Source organism: Hippocampus bargibanti, linkage group LG17 (assembly GCF_051943395.1).
Source record: "Hippocampus bargibanti isolate YZ-2025 linkage group LG17, ASM5194339v1, whole genome shotgun sequence".
Classification (NCBI taxonomy): Eukaryota; Metazoa; Chordata; class Actinopteri; order Syngnathiformes; family Syngnathidae; genus Hippocampus; species Hippocampus bargibanti.
The window spans coordinates 8,525,815-8,543,162 of record NC_142750.1 but is presented as its reverse complement, the minus strand read 5'-3'; the positions used below and the strand labels follow the sequence as shown (position 1 = coordinate 8,543,162).

Here is a 17,348-nt window from a genome sequence, read left to right as displayed (position 1 = left end):
ATGATGGGGAGTCATGATGGAGTCGGGCTAATTAGCACCACTACGTCCTTCCAAACAAGCCTTTCTTTACTAAGAAGAAGCTAATTCCTAAGGATGCTTCATTGGTTTCATTTCCTCACAGCCAGCCATCTTATTATGGCAGTGGACACACAAACTTTGCAAATGTTTATTTACTGCTATAGAATGAAGCGTCATGATGCAGAATGATTATTATGCATGTCATCTGATGGACAAAGAAATCAAGGCTGCATTTTGTGTGTGTACGTTTCATTGTCGCATGCTTAGCAAAAGTCAGTATTAACTTGCCTCCAGTGCTTAAAAGCTATTCTCCAACCCGAAGCGAACAAATGTGCAAACAAAAATGTTAGAAAAATAAAACAATATTTTAACCAAATTCACTACAGGAGTGAGGACTTTGGATGTACCTATTCAGAGTCTTCACTCCTGCTGTAATTTCAGTTCAAGTCCATTTTTTATTGCTTTTTTTTAAGAAGTGGAAGTGGGAAATGCAGTTAGGGGTACATTTAGTGTTCAAATGTAACACTCGTTCTTCTCTAAACATATCGGAAAAGACACAAACTGCACAAAAAGCAAACGTACCTGAATGGGTAGATCGCAGAGCAGTGGATCTTGCACGAGACGAGCGAGTCCTTCCTCGAAAATATCCAAAACATCAGCGTGAGTAAACGATTCTGCATCTTCTTCCTCCCCCTCAACAGAGGCAGTAGTCATTTCTGGCATGTTTTGCACGTCTTCTTCCTTCACATGTTGTTTTACGGCGACCTCCTCGCTCGCCTCCTCCATTATAAACTAACGATGACTCTGATTTATAATTTAGCAGATAGATTAGTTTGGAGGTGCTTATTTCATTTATAATAGTACCGAAGATCTTCGGTAATGGTATAACACGCCACACCGGGTGTGCGCAGTAAATGAAACACCCGAAAGAAATTGCTAATTATGACTATAGTTCCGCATTGTTTTTGTCCCGGGATGAATTTGTAGTGTGTGTAAAAATAACACAACAATTACTTTGTATGATACAAGCGGGTAAAATATTTACCAGCGACAAGCTGCTGCATAAAACTGCCATGGGATGAGGGTACGGTCTAAATAAATTACCGGAAAGAAACTGTTTCTGCGCTTTACGTTCCGTTGGCGAAACATCACTTGTACTGAACACCTCGGTATTGCAATTAATGCTGATTTAAAGCCAGTGTATATTCCAGAGATGCTTATTTTGCTTTTATTTTTTTGCTTATTTCTTGTTCCCATGTTGTTGTTGCACACGTCAATTTCTCCAGTGTGAGAGAAAGGAAATTTGTCTACCAGGAATCCTGCTCCAGCAGGCCATATTGTCACGTCAGAAATCTATCTAGGTCCCGTTAATCCCCTACAACATTTTATTTGTCTAAAATGTGTTCATAAATTATTTTCTCAATCCTATTGGTCAATCGTATTTGTGCCATCCTTGAGAAGGTTGATGGTATTTGGACCGAAACTTGACATCAGAAAAGTCAGTCAGTCCAGTTCCTAACTGATGTCAGTTAGGAAACAATGTCAGTCAGCCCAGTTCGACCGCATGATTTGAGGCGACACCAAATATAATTGCTTGAATTGGAGAAATATTTATTGATCATTTCATGAGATGTTACGAGGCCCCTGGAAATCAGGTGGCCCCAGTCACAAAAGCTCAGTCCACCTCTGCTTTAACCCCATCAAACAGGTGAGGGCGTGACATTTGAGGGCAGCCTCCACAGGTTCTGGGCCCTCCTGCCCATGGTCAGGATCCCGGCGGCATGGCTCCGCGACCCGTACAAGAGCTGCTCTAGGCGGTTGTTGAATGTGCCCTCTTCTTCCAGTCGCTTGCCCAGGGTCAGGATACCGGCTGAGGCATCGGCCGGCCCGCCGCTGACCCCGCCCGAGCGACACAGGAATCGGTGTACGCGACACGCTCGCGATGGCAACCTGCAGCACTCGCCGGATGTGCTGTGAGGGTCGGAACGAGTCTCGTGGGAGAGCAAAACCAGCGCCAGCACCACAACTGATACCTTCTGCTGAAGTCCACACAATAGTGTTAAAAACCAAACAAACAAAAAAATAACAATTTGAACAACACATTCAAGATAAATTAAATTCTGAATTCAAAATATGGGGATGGAAAAATCAAATGCTTTTGTGCTTCCATACAAATGCAGTCAATAATGTATTTGAAATAACAACAATATAAATATATAATAAATATATATATATATATATATATATATATATATATATATATATATATATATATATATATGTGTGTGTGTGTGTGTGTGTGTATATGTGATATATTACATGATTACAGATTAATTCAAATTAAGATTAATTTGTCTCAAAATGTGCACAATTAAAGAAAAAAATACAAAATAATAAATACCAAATGCAATAAAATGATGTACATTTTAAAATGCATGAAAGAAGCATTTGAATGGATAAATCAAGGAGGGAAAAAAGAAATACAATACACAAAAATTATGATTTACATAAAATCAGAGTAAGGTAAAAATAAATCAAATGGTTACATTTTCAAAAACAAAAAAAGTACAGGATAGGTCAATTCTAAAAAAATCTGGATTAAATATTCAATACAGTATAACATCCTCATAAGAGCCCATCCTAATTTAAATAAATACAAGATGGAACGTATAGTCACCTATTTAGAAAATGCAAATTGTGAGTTATTTAATGTGCTTCGTCAATGAAAATTAAATAAAAACAACCAATAAAAGAATCCACACTTATCATAATCGAAACAGTGCCGCTCTGCATGCGCTAGGAAAATGAAAAAGACCAACGTAACGGCTTTCTAATCTTCTTACCTTGCTGGATGTGTTTGACCCAGGCAGCCTCTGGAGTTTGGAGTTGACCCACGTCATCTTGCGGCTGTTGTTCGGGTGAGGAATCATCCTTTCTTGCTTTTCAAATGACTTTTATATGCAGCAAACGTGACATAAGAGCCTCTGGTTTTGCTCATCTCCCTGCCGTTAATTAACTTTCCTCGAGTAGATCATCTCCAGGACTCTCAGCTCTGATACAGGTATGTCTTTGTGGTGGTGGGCCGCTGGCTTATTAACACATGCCATGATGGGGAGTCATGATGGAGTCGGGCTAATTAGCACCACTGCGTCCTTCCAAACAAGCCTTTCTTTACTAAGAAGAAGCTAATTCCTAAGGATGCTTCATTGGTTTCATTTCCTCACAGCCAGCCATCTTATTATGGCAGTGGACACACAAACTTTGCAAATGTTTATTTACTGCTATAGAATGAAGCGTCATGATGCAGAATGATTATTATGCATGTCATCTGATGGACAAAGAAATCAAGGCTGCATTTTGTGTGTGTATGTTTCATTGCCGCATGCTCAGCAAAAGTCAGTATTAACTTGCCTCCAGTGCTTAAAAGCTATTCTCCAACCCGAAGCGAACAAATGTGCAAACAAAAATGTTAGAAAAATAAAACAATATTTTAACCAAATTCACTACAGGAGTGAGGACTTTGGATGTACCTATTCAGAGTCTTCACTCCTGCTGTAATTTCAGTTGAAGTCCACTTTTTATTGCTTTTTTTTAAGAAGTGGAAGTGGGAAATGCAGTTAGGGGTACATTTAGTGTTCAAATGTAACACTCGTTCTTCTCTAAACATATCGGAAAAGGTGTTCCTCAGTCCGTCCAGGTTGCGTGAACGCTGGCGCATGTGGCCACCGCTGCTCACCCGCAGAAAAAATTATCCTGTGACTGTAAAGTGTCCTTGAGAGTTTTGGAAGGTGCTTATAAATGAAATGTATTATTATTATTATTATTATTATTATTATTATTATCTGGAGTTACCCAGACCTCACAAAAATGTTGAAGCAGGAATGTGTGTGTGTGTGTGTGTGTGTGTGTGTGTGTGTGTGTGTGTGTGTGTGTGTGTGTACCAGGTATCCAATTGAGGTAAGGTGTTTGTAACATTTAGTGTGTTAAAGAATATGTAGTTTCCTTTTTTTTCCTTTCGGAATTCATAAATCATTGTTTATTTTAAATGCGGGTCAGTTTTTTTCACTTTAAATGCCACTGTGAACAGATTTTGGGTTTTAAAAAAAGGGTATTTATTTTAGTTTAAGTTTTTATTTATGCATGTGAACGTTGCTGTTGGCATTGAATGGTGACACAGTCGATTGTCTCTTGAGGCTGAAGCTGGTAAGGGAAGGGGCAATTTTCTATTTTTACAAATTGTTTTGTTTTTCACTATTAATAGGGACCAGGACCACCCGCGATCGTCAAAAAGTAGGGTTTGGCATACCTAGCAACTCATTGTGCCACGGCGTCCATTGTATCGTGAAACCCCGGTTGAATTTGTTTATTCAAATACAATGTGTAACAAGTTTGTAAAATAAAAATAAATAATTATGATTCCAAAGAAATATGAAATTGAGATTTTTCATGCATTGTATTAATAAATAATGCTTTGCAGTGCGTCATCTTTTAACTTCATGCTTCAAAACCACAATTTCCATTGTGTTTGACTGGAAACATGTTGAAAGTTAACTTTTTAGATTAAAAATAATACTCAAATAAATCCTAAAAATAATAGAAATAAATAAATAAAACATTTAAACCAATGACGCTCCTTTTAATGGGTGACTTCAAGGAGACTTTACAGAATTCACACTCACTTTGTAGTGGTACACATGGCTGATGTTTTTTTTTTTTTCTCACAAATATCGATACGTTTTTTTAGTTTTCTTTTTGGATTCTGGTATATCATGGCGCAAACCCGTAATTCCTCTCATTGCAGACCCAACAAACAGTGACTGTCCAGATATCACATAAAGCAGAATTAAAAGTTTGTAAAAAAAGAATACTGTATCCATAGGACTTGACACAATTAATTAAAAGAGCCACCATTTGTGTCTACAAGAGTCCTTGTATCATCCCATCTTTCATTTTCAATAGTTTACATTGAGATGCCACTACACTTTGTTGTTGAGTAACATTTTCCGATCGCGGCTGTTGAGCGAGGTGAGTCCGAGAACAATCATGAGTGTCCCTCAGGGTAAAGAAATGAGCACAACCTATGCCAAAAAGAGAAGGAAAAACAGTGTGTAGCAATCAAATTACAGAGGGACTGTATGAGGGACTGCCAAGGCTTGGAATTGAAGCGGATTTACATGGGACAGGAGATGTGAGGCAATCTCTTTTCGTCAATGGATGCTCCAGATTCGTATTTGCTTTCAACATTTCGCTTGTAGCAGACGTGCACATTACACCATGATGTCGCTGATCCACTGGTGAAAAGGACACATTCAACAAAGAGGGTGCAGAAAGTGCTTAAGATTGAATGACTGACCGTGTCTTTTGTGTTGTGTGACATTATTTATTATTTAGGATTTTTTTACTTAAAATCGGTGAACCGATTTAATTTTAAGTCAAATCAAGGTGTTTGGAGCTGAAGTGTTTACGTGTGTTTACGTGTGCACGTCAACACAGAGCGCCGATGCGTATGTGGAACTGTCGCTGCTTGGAATTGAAGCTGATTTACGTTTTTCATTATTATTGACTTCAAGATGGTGCGGCAAGAGTGGCTGCCTTTACAGCATCTTCTGTATTTGTTTTTCTTCTTCTTTCATTCCTTTCCTTTTACTTTCATCACTTTGCTGCTGTGAAATGTAAATTTCTCCACTGTGAGACGAATAAAGGCTAATCCAATCCAATAAAGTGGCATTCCACTAGTTTTATCAATTCATTCGCAGTTGTTATGAACAATTTAAGATACTCTAAGATAATTTAAGATTTTCTTCACAAAGGACAAAGTAAAGATTCAGATCTTGTGTGCAACGCGGTGATTGAATGTCAAATGTTTCTGACTGATTATCCTGTTCTGTGACGCGTGCCAAGAATTTTTGGTTTCCTTCCCTGATTACTTGGAAAAGAGTTGGCCGTTGAGAATCGTAAATCTGATCTGTGGAGAGTGTGCGGTATGCTTTGATAGTCAACTTGACAACACCACATGAGAAGAGCAGTGGGAAAATGTGGTCATTATTTTCTTGCCATGAGTGAGGTCCTTCACATAAAAAATAAAATAAAAGCATTGCAGTCATTGGCCTCGGTTATTGTGAAAAATCAGTATAAAGGACAACCGACCTCTCCGAACAAGTTGTGTCCATAATTTGTAAAATCACTTCAAATGACTTTGACTGAGCGACTTTTACAAAGATTCCACGGCATATAGCTATATTTTACGCTTTGAGACTCGCGCTGAATATTCAGGAAGTCTCGTTTTTGAGTTGATGACGATGCCTGACGTGACGTCACAGAAGGAACGCCCCTGACAGAGAGAGCGACACTCAATGCATTTTGGGTACTTTATTTGGTCTGAAAACTTTGTGTTGATCCGTGTTCATGGCGAAATTAGAAGGAAAACACAAACAACGCGATGGTGAATAGTTGTGTGTTGCACCAAGACTACTATTTGATTCTAGTTGACACAAATTCCCAGCAGACAAATCAGCCCATTTCCAACAGAGCTTTGGCGCCATCTTGTGCATTTTCTGGGACGCTACATTGGAGTCTTGACGGCTCGAATTGATACGAGAGGACTTCTTTAATCGATTGCAAACATTTATGCTTTCCTCTTCAGAACTATTTGAATCATATTCATAACTGGATGAGTAACAAGAAAGCAACTTCTCCGAACCTGAAGCCATTGTTTTGATTCTAGAACAAGGCAAAAGACGTCCTGGCGTGACATCACGAACAAGTGGGCGGGACCTCATGAAACTCGCCATTTCCGGGGTCATTTTGAAGTAGTTTTGGGACACTTTAACTCATTTTTATTGGTGTCAGATGTCAGTTAGGAAACAAAAAAATGGTGTCGGTTGTCCTTTAACGGAGTGCCTCAAGGCTTGTGTTTACCATGACTATCTTTGATAATTACCAAAGGGGGAAATTAATTGACCACATCAAATTTTTGATCGGGTTGTGTTCCATTTACTGTATTTTTTACATTCAGCTTTGAAGGAGTCAACACAAATTTGGGTCTTGAGACACGTCTCTGTGAAGATGATCTAGAACGGGGTAGAAAACCTCATGAGATGAGTGGATTTTAACAGTGAAAAGAACATTTACATTTTCTTCTGCCGCTCTCTCAAGTCTGACATTCATACCCGTGTCTCGCTTCGAACGCAACCAGTCTTTCTTTCTCCTACCCATTCTCCTCCTCGTCATCTGGTTGACACTATCCTCCATTTCCGTTTTTTTTTTTTTGTACCACTCGCTAATTCCTGCGTTGCTTCCAGACATTTCCTTTCATCTTTTTTACTCGCTCTCGGGTGCTCGTCTCCATGGGGACAGACAGTGGGTCAGCAGCGTCCCGCCGCATCGTCGTAGAATGTTTCCTTCTCCATGATGGAGTCCAAAGGTCCTGTTGCCCTTTGCTGCTGGAACTGGAAATGTGGTGGCAAGGCTGGTGGCGGAGTATAAGGGGGTGGCTTGGGTACAGTTTGAAGCAGTGGGAACGTGGAATGAGGTCCAGTCCAGGGTTGGGTTTGCGAGGGGGACGGCAGCGTGGGCTGAGGCGAGGCCTTGGCCTGAGGCAGCGTCTGGTGTTGGTGGAGATAAGGCGGATGATGCTGCAGCTGAGGGGAGGTCGCCCCGTTTTTACTGAGGCCACAGGATTGAGCCGCACAGTGGATCTGACGTAGGGTGTCCAGTGCCTCACTCTTGGCGTGTTTCAATAGGTCCGCCTGGCCCTGCCACCACACGCACAAACACACAGAAAATACATTAAAATCTTATTCAGCATTCAAAAAAAAAAAAAAGATGCTTTTGCGGGAGATTGAGACCAAATCCCTGTCAGGAATGGCAAAATTCGTCGGGCAACTGACTCCTCTCCTTCTGAAAAAGGGTTTTAAGTTAAGTTGCATGTAAATGCCTACAAAATGGCATCAACACCGTGTGTGTAATATGTAGCCAATCATGAACCAACGAGGCTAATCTATAGCTATATCTAGCATGCTTAACAACATGCTAGCACAAACCTTCTCCATTCAAGGCCATGTCGAGTTGTCAACATTTTTCATTAAAATGGATTAATGTGTCTCACTGTAAAATGAAAGAAAATGTGTTGAACACTGGAACAAAATACCATTTGTACTTTGTAGGAATGATTGCATCATGTCATTACGAGTGAGAGACACAAGAGGGCGGTGTAGTACCATTAACAGAAAGCGCCATGGTCGTTTGCCAGGTTTTCTCCAGTGCACCCGGGAGGCTATCAGTCCTGCATTTCTGCTGACCCTTTGTTGCCATGGCGGTACGTGGGACGACTAGTTATCAAGTTTGCCTCACAGTACAAAGATCATGGCTTTGATTCCATGTGGAATTTCCATGTTCTGCCCATGCCGTGTTTCGGCTGTGTGCTGCAGTTTCATCCCATGTTCCAAAAACATTCACAATAGGTTAATGGAAAACTGTGAAAATGGCTTGAAATGTTCATACAGATGTTCTGCCCTCACCAGTAAATCCAGACTGTAGTATAGCACAAATAATTGGGTCTCTGGGACACCCACATCATTAACTCATTCATTGCCATTCCCGAATTTATTCGGGCATTGAAAATATGACGTAGAACGGCATTCGCGAATTAGTTCGGATTTTGTTTTTCCTTGCTTGGGTGCCGATAATTCGCTGGCCAGACCTCTCACAATGTTTTCCCTTCCACAAGGGGCAGTATTTCCCTTTTTTTCCATGTTTTGTTCCAGCTTCAGCTGTTTTTAAATCGCTATATGAATCAATATGTATTGCATTGTGTTTTGTACAGCCGCCCCATTTCAAGTTCAGATAACCCCAGGCCCATATAACTTAGGAATTAACTCTTCTTTCTGATGAAAGAAGACGGTTTAAGGTTACTAACGCTGTATTGAATGTTTATGTAGTCCTAAAACTCAATATTCTGCGGGTCCTAGAATTTGAGTGACAATGACAAAAATCCTGGCACTGGAGTGGACACATTTTTGCACATGTCTGGCAGTGAATGAGTTAAGTTTGACATGAAACAACCAAATTAATATTTTGAGATCTGACCATGATGGAAAATGTATCTGTGAGTGAACATTTTGGGAGTTTAATACGTTTTGCTGCTCTTTCTAGTGTGCACAGTAATATTTGTTGTTCTTCCTAGAGGATCAAAAATACATGCCTGTGAGTATTGTTGCATTAGCTGTCAGTGCTGTAGTGACTAAACAAATTGCATAATAGAACATGTTTCCTTTCAAGGAGACATGCACATGTTGCGTCACCCCAAAATCACGTTCCTCATTTTCTTGCCACTGAAATTCAACTTAATGTGATCCATTGTGCTTGACGGACAAACATCTGGCTCGGTCTGTTCATCAAAATTATTAAAAATGGCATGTAAAGGTCAAGTTCACTGCTGCAGGTGGCCTTTTGGAAACGAGACTACACAATACACGCGATCATGAAAAAGTCATGTGATTGAACCCAACACACACATACAAATTATGTAAGTCGTGACTCAGCGGGCATGAAATGCGACAGCGACAAGCTCGGCCTCTGGAGAGCGATAGAGACTCATTTGGGTGTATTCAGCATGCTACAATCCACTGTGGGGATTTGGGGGTTGGGGAAACAACCTTCTGTAGTTCAATAAATCCAACCCTCTTTATGCTCATTAAATTCTTAATCCCCCTCCTTGTTTGTCCAAATCAGACGCTCTCCTTAACAGAAACACGGGTCTTAAATCATTTGTCTTGTTCTAATTAGCGGCAAATTGTCTTCAGTCGATATCAAAATTACTCTTTAAAAAAATCCTGTTCCAGAAAAAAGAATTGAGAGTAGTTTGTAAACGCATTGCACATGCTTGAAGATGTTGAATTGCAGTAATCATTCGACGGGCCCTTGAAACGCTTAATGAATAGGCCAACTGTTTAGATGTCCGTTAAAGGACAACCGACGTCGCCGGACAAGTTGTGTCCACAATTTGTAAAATGGCTTCAAATGACTTCTACTGAGCGTATTTTACAAAGATTCCACCGCATATAGCGATATTTTACCTTTTAAGACTCGCGCTGAATATTCCGGAAGTCTTGTTTTTGAGTTGGTGACGAGTCCTCACCCTACGTCACTGAAGGAACGCCCCTCATCGAGAAAGGACATGCCTTGCATCACCTTAATGCATTTTGCGGTACTTTGTTTAGTCTGAAAACTTCATGTTGATGGCGAAATTAGAAAGAAAAGACATAAATGAATACTTACCAAAACCTCAATCAGTGAACATTAATTCAGGTTTGGTTTGCATCCAACTCCATCGATGAGAAGGTTTCTTCAGCCGTCATCTGTACAAAAGTGAAGGTTTCGGACGTTTCGCCTCCTATCCAAGAGACTTCGTCAGCGAACTAAAGTCTGACTGGTCGTATCGGCCCCATTTATATATCCCTAATGTCCAGACCTAGTGGCGCCGGACACAGCTATGATAGGTCCCTACTCTCAGGTTGGGGGGGGCGCGGGACCCCCCCCTGTGGCCCCACTGATTGTTCCTACATTCCTGACTAACGATTGGCCTATTAGTTTTCCCTTCCACAAGGGGCAGTATTTCCCTTTTTTTCCATGTTTTGTACCAGCTTCAGCTGTTTTTAAATCGCTATATGAATCAATATGTATTGCATTGTGTTTTGTACAGCCGCCCCATTTCAAGTTCAGATAACCCCAGGCCCATATAACTTAGGAATTAACTCTTCTTTCTGATGAAAGAAGACGGTTTAAGGTTACTAACGCTGTATTGAATGTTTATGTAGTCCTAAAACTCAATATTATGCGGGTCCTAGAATTTGAGTGACAATGACAAAAACCCTGGCACTGGAGTGGACACATTTTGAATGCGCAGTGAGATAAGTTCAAAACAACCAATAATATTTGAGACACCAATGAAATGTACAGGAACATTTGGAGTTAATTTTGTCTTCATGCACAAAATTGTGTCTCCAGGATAAAAATAAGCCTATATGTGCATACGATTGATACAAAAAATCAAGAACGTTCTTCAGACATGCCAGTTGCGCCCCAAAAACTCCCCCCGGTATCACCTCATCAGCATAACGACCCTCATCAGCATTGCGAAAGTTGCCTAACCTGTTTTGCCTGAGCAGGCTATTGTATGAACGATCCAAATTGAACCTCACACCACCCGACCGGTTTAATGAAGGATTTTGTTGTTTTATAAGAATCGCCTCTTTTACCCCCCTTTCAAACCATCTATGTTCTTTCGCTAAGATTTTAACGTCATTGTCGTCAAATGAGTGGTTAGTAGCTTTTAGGTGCAAATGTACTGCCGATTGAGGCCCACTAGTATTATCCCTGCGATGTTGATAAAGTCTTTTTTTGAGAATTTGTTGAGTCTCCCCAATGTACTGCTCTTTACAATTTTCATTCTTACAATGTATGGAATAAACTACATTACTTTGTTTTTCATTTGGTAGCCTATCTTTTGGATGCACTAATTTTTGCCTTAACGTGTTTATCGGTTTGAAATAAGTAGGAATTTTATGTTGCCAAAGGACTCTTTGTAATTTTTCAGAAACTCCTGCAATGTACGGTACTGCTACTCCTCTCCTTTTAGAATCTTGAGAATTATTGGTTTCGTTCGCTATTCTTTCTTTCTGACATTTGTTGAATGACCACTGAGGGTACCCACAGTTAGTGAGTGCTCTCCTGATATGTTTTGACTCCTTTTCTCTACCTTCAGTGCTAGTTGGTATTAGTTTAGCCCTATGCTGGAGGGTTCTGATAACTCCTAGTTTATGTTGTAAAGGGTGGTTAGAGTCAAAAAGTAAGTATTGGTCAGTGTGCGTAGCCTTCCTAAAGACTGAAAGAAATTCAATCCTTCACAGATCATCTCAACTCTGTAGACTTCAACATTAAATTTACTCGTGAGGACATTCAAGAGAACCAACTAGCCTTCTTGGATTGTAAAGTAATTATAAAAGAGGACAGAGCGCTAAAAACAGAAGTCTTTAGGAAGGCTACGCACACTGACCAATACTTACTTTTTGACTCTAACCACCCTTTACAACATAAACTAGGAGTTATCAGAACCCTCCAGCATAGGGCTAAACTAATACCAACTAGCACTGAAGGTAGAGAAAAGGAGTCAAAACATATCAGGAGAGCACTCACTAACTGTGGGTACCCTCAGTGGTCATTCAACAAATGTCAGAAAGAAAGAATAGCGAACGAAACCAATAATTCTCAAGATTCTAAAAGGAGAGGAGTAGCAGTACCGTACATTGCAGGAGTTTCTGAAAAATTACAAAGAGTCCTTTGGCAACATAAAATTCCTACTTATTTCAAACCGATAAACACGTTAAGGCAAAAATTAGTGCATCCAAAAGATAGGCTACCAAATGAAAAACAAAGTCATGTAGTTTATTCCATACATTGTAAGAATGAAAATTGTAAAGAGCAGTACATTGGGGAGACTCAACAAATTCTCAAAAAAAGACTTTATCAACATCGCAGGGATAATACTAGTGGGCCTCAATCGGCAGTACATTTGCACCTAAAAGCTAGCAACCACTCATTTGACGACAATGACGTTAAAATCTTAGCGAAAGAACATAGATGGTTTGAAAGGGGGGTAAAAGAGGCGATTCTTATAAAACAACAAAATCCTTCATTAAACCGGTCGGGTGGTGTGAGGTTCAATTTGGATCGTTCATACAATAGCCTGCTCAGGCAAAACAGGTTAGGCAACTTTCGCAATGCTGATGAGGGTCGTTATGCTGATGAGGTGATACCGGGGGGAGTGGGGGTAATAGGCCAATCGTTAGTCAGGAATGTAGGAACAATCAGTGGGGCCACAGGGGGGGGTCCCGCGCCCCCCCAACCTGAGAGTAGGGACCTATCATAGCTGTGTCCGGCGCCACTAGGTCTGGACATTAGGGATATATAAATGGGGCCGATACGACCAGTCAGACTTTAGTTCGCTGACGAAGTCTCTTGGATAGGAGGCGAAACGTCCGAAACCTTCACTTTTGTACAGATGACGGCTGAAGAAACCTTCTCATCCAACTAAAATGAACGCAGTTAATCCAAGGAAGCTCCTTCACTTAATACTAAATGATCATGAGGATGCAGGGCTAAAAATATCCATTTAGCCGAGTGGGGGGTCCCCGTGCATGATGTGGAGCTTCATCTTTTCATAAATTACACACGAGAAGCAAAGGGGAATTGTCCTTCGCACGATTTTATGAGGAATGACAAGCAAGCCCCGTGTATGTAATGCATCAGTAACCTTGAGCACGGTGATGTTCCATGCGTAGCTCTCCATGGCTTTCTGAAGTTTGCGACCCTTCAGACCCTCCTTTGCTCCAATGCGATGCAGGTCCTCGTGGAAGTCCAGACCTGCAGACATCAGTGGGAGCATGTGATCAGATATCTGTTTTCATGCGTTTCACATATTAAACTCATTCACTGCCAGACGATGTGCAAAAATGTGTCCACTCCAGTGCCAGGGTTTGTTTTGTCAATGTCACCCGAATTCCAGGACCCGTAGAATTTTAGGACTAGATAAACATTTAATGCAGCGGAAGAAACCTCATACTCTCTTCTTTCATCAGAAAGAAATAGTTAATTCCTAAATTATATGGGCCTGTAGTTATCTGAGCTTGAATGAGTCCAAAATACAATGCAATGCATACAGACTGGTTTATATAGTGCTTAACAATAGCTGAAGCTGCAACACTGCTCTAACATAGAAAAAGGGAATTACTGCCCCCTTTTGGAAGGGAAAACATTGCCAGAGGCCAAGGCCAGCTTTTTATCGGCACCCAAACAAGAAAAACAAACAAACCCCGAAATAATTGGGCAATGCCGCTCTACGTCATATTTTCTATTCCCATATAAATTTGTGAATGGCAGTGAATGAGTTAAAGTACTTCAATTCATCTACTGTGGTTATGGCTAAAATATGGGTGTGCATTTCGAGAATAAAGATGATACATATCTGCAGCTTGGGAATGATTCATACATGAAATTATTTGCATACTATTCAGTACTTGTAGTCGGAGTAGTATTATTTGGTGGTATGTGTGCATGTGCCCCCTGCATGTCACAGCAAATGTGATGAAGCTTATAGGACAACCGACGTCACATTTTTGTTTCCTAACTGACATCAGAAAAACGTTTTATAGCATCTAAAATACCCAAAACACGCAGTATGATATTTTTAGTCAGATGCAAAACACCAATAAAAATGACTTAAAGTGTCTAAAAAGTACTTCGATTTGAAACCGGAAGTGCCCAGTTTCAGAAGTTCTCGCAAGACGTCTTGCCTTGCTCGAGAATCAAAACAATGGCTTCAGATTCGGAGAATATGATTTCTTGTTACTCATCTAGTTATGAATATGATTCAAATAGTTCTGAAGAGGAAAGTATAAATGTTTGCAATCGATTAAAGAAGGTTCTCTGGGTCGTTTTGATTGCTCAAGACAAATGCTGTTGTTGAAAATGTTTTGTTTTGCAGTTTGGATTTTTTTTCAACAAATATCAAAGAGTTGTCTCAGTGTAACATACGATTCACCATTGCGTTATTTATGTGTTTACCTTCTAATTTCGTCATCAACACGGATCAACACGAAGTTTTCAGACCAAACAAAGTACCGCAAAATGTCCTTTCTCAGTCAGGGGCGTTCCTTCAGTGACGTAGGGTGAGGACTCGTCACCATCTCAAAAACAAGACTTCCGGAATATTCAGCACGAATCTTAAAATGTAAAATATAGCTATATGCGGTGGAATCTTTGCAAAATACGCTCAGAAGAAGTCATTTGAAGCGATTTTACAAATAATGGACACAACTTGTCCGGAGACGTCGGTTGTCCTTTAATGCTTTATTTTGATTTCATTGTAATTTTTTTTAACTTTACCATCTAATGATCAAAACAGGGTAAGTACATTCTATATTTCAAAATGCAACAAAACAACCCTCACTTTTAGTCTTCAATATCATACATCACCACTGCCAATTGTAATCCCAACAACTGAACACAAAGCTCAGAATATGTCTTCGAATATCTATCTGTCAGACCTTGCTGATGATTTAACAGGGTTCGAGACTAAACTGATCAATAACGTAATTGTTCATGAATATGACTACACCGACGGCGACAAGAGATAAGTTGGTCACCATTGAGCCTCCTTAAGTATTTATCCTACTCTTTAAATGTCACTCAGGTGCCAGTCCATCAAAGTGTGTCACCGTGGCAATGTTACAACATCGCGGTGAGGGTGCATTTGTCTGTGGAAAAACACCCAATCAAAAATGGGGTTTGAGAGGTTGAAAGTTGAGGGATGGGGGCGAGGGGGGCGCTACGTTTCGACAGATTACATTCCAGAATGTGATCACTAGGCTGTTGTTGAACTAGCCAACAATGACCTTCATAAAAGCCAGATGCAGAGTGGGCATCTTTATCCCTGGGATTTCTGTCTTAATGGAATCGCTATCAGGTGGCCTCGAACCAGCGTGATAAGCAGGGGAGGGGCTTGGGTTGGGAGTTGGTCTTGGCAGGGGGCCAACGCCTCACCAACGGCTCTACGGCTGAACCATTAGGTATGGCTGCAACCTTGGCTCCACTGTTATACCTTGCGAGTAGGGGTTGATGTCCGAAAGCACAAACAGGTTAATATAAACCAATTAAGCAATTCTTTATTGTTCTTATACATGTTATAGTGATCTAGAAAATGTAAATTTCTCAACTGCGAGACTAATAAAGGCAAATCCAATCCAATCCAATCCAAAAAGGGCTACATCCCAACTCAGTTTGAGGTAATTGTCAAGATTTGTAAAGTGATGGTGATGGCGGACCCCAAAAAAGCAGGCAGGGGGGGGAAGCATGGTATATTTGACAAATTCTATTAAATAAAGTCAGCAGGAACAAAATCATCAGAAAAGAAACATCCAAAGTAGCAAATAAAACCAGAAGTACACCAGGACCAGATAAAACAAACAATGACCTTTTAACTGCCACTGATTAAAACAACCCACACCTATGCAGCTGCAACCATGGCCCTACAGTGCCACCCTTTGGCTGCAAACCAAAACGTGACAGTAATAAGGCAAATAATTGGATATGTACCAAGGAACATGAACATTATTATTGTGATGCAAGTAAAAAGCAGTTTTCTAAATAATAACTTGACGTAGTAAGTAAAAAAATATGACTCAAGAACTGAGCGGTGAGTACTGATCTGATACTAGTACTAGATTCTAGTACTAATCGAGGAATACAACTGAATACCACAAAATGGATGACACCGAACCACAACTCCAAGCCATTTTGACCTTCGGCGAAACTCAGTAGGCGCTCCAAAGCGAGAAATGGACGTGCGCTATCACAGCCGATTGTGTAATTGGTCTTTTAAGCCATAAACATCATCTCGTGCGGCGAGGCATTCCGAGGCTTAGATCACAAAAAGGCACCCCCCCCCACCCCACCTCCACCCTTCATTAAATTGGGCCTTTGAGCTAAGCTAAGCGGCAGCGTGAGGCAGATGGGTTGGAGCATGCGGGATGTAAGAAGCCTCAATAGGAAGCTTATGCGACTAATAATTGTTGTGGATCGGTAGGGAAACGTTGCTACCTCCACAAGAGGACCTTACCGTAATTTCCGGACGATAAAGCGTACCTGATTATAAGCCTCACCCAGTACATTTTTAAAGTAAAAACATTTTTTTACATACCGGTACATAAACCGCACATTTATAACGAAAGATGGTACAGTGATACCTTGGCTTACGAACACTTTAGCTAACGAACCTTTCGCTTTACGAACGTTAAATTGACGAGAATATAATCTTGGTAAACAAACTATTTTTCGGGAAAGACACGGAGCGTCACAATGAGTGATGTGTCGTTTGCGAACGAGCCGGTTCTCGGAGCTCCAAACAAGGAGCTGGAAATGGCAGCCGACTTTTTTTTTGTCCTCTATTCCCCGCCCCTAGTCTTCGGTTAAAGCCGCACGTCATTGGTCAAGATCCGTGGTAGAGGAGGGAGGGGACACACACAGCAGGACACACGCAGTGAGAGGGGGGAGGGGTTGAAACAGAAACAGAAACACACACACACGAAAGGGAGACGACAGGGCTTGAAACAAAAAAAAAACAAAAGCGAAAAGAAAACAGTGAAATTTGGACTCGTTTCAACTTTATTGATAGTTTAAAGGGAGAGTGTAGACTGCAAGGTTAAAATATCCCATCAATCAGGCTCCATAAATCACCCGCACAAGCCATCTGTACAATTTGAAGAGAACATACA

General features: G+C 40.7%; 2 protein-coding genes and 1 long non-coding RNA gene across 3 annotated transcripts in view; 1 reads left to right on the top strand and 2 right to left on the bottom strand.

Annotated features, from left to right (window-relative positions):
* Positions 1-584: 584 nt before the first annotated feature.
* LOC148885540 (uncharacterized) lies at positions 585-6,126 on the top strand. The gene is made up of 5 exons (XR_016118155.1): positions 585-678; positions 1,727-1,782; positions 1,863-1,942; positions 2,885-2,936; positions 3,049-6,126. It is a non-coding gene; the product is annotated as an uncharacterized LOC148885540 (long non-coding RNA).
* Positions 1,719-3,068, bottom strand: hcrt (hypocretin (orexin) neuropeptide precursor). Its single transcript, XM_089019588.1, has 2 exons — positions 2,862-3,068; positions 1,719-2,057 (listed from the first exon to the last, which is right to left on the bottom strand). The coding sequence occupies exons 1-2, from the start codon at positions 2,946-2,948 to the stop codon at positions 1,719-1,721; spliced, it is 426 nt and encodes a 141-aa protein (XP_088875714.1). The 5' UTR covers positions 2,949-3,068.
* LOC148885539 (inactive phospholipase C-like protein 2) overlaps positions 4,634-17,348 on the bottom strand; it is a 59,409-nt gene continuing 46,694 nt past the window's right edge. The window contains exons 5-6 of the mRNA XM_089019579.1: positions 13,331-13,440; positions 4,634-7,772 (exon numbers count right to left, since the gene is read on the bottom strand). Coding sequence (XP_088875705.1) covers positions 7,383-7,772; positions 13,331-13,440 — 500 coding nt within the window. The 3' untranslated portion in view covers positions 4,634-7,382. The remainder of the gene's footprint in view (positions 7,773-13,330; positions 13,441-17,348) is intronic.

What these genes read in the sequence shown, in the direction of transcription:
- hcrt (XM_089019588.1), bottom strand. Translation starts at nt 2,948, where the DNA reads ATGATTCCTCACCCGAACAACAGCCGCAAGATGACGTGGGTCAACTCC. An exon ending in GGTCAAACACATCCAGCAAG is followed by an intron (nt 2,058 to 2,861) that starts GTAAGAAGATTA and finishes TGTGGACTTCAG; the next exon opens with CAGAAGGTATCAGTTGTGGT.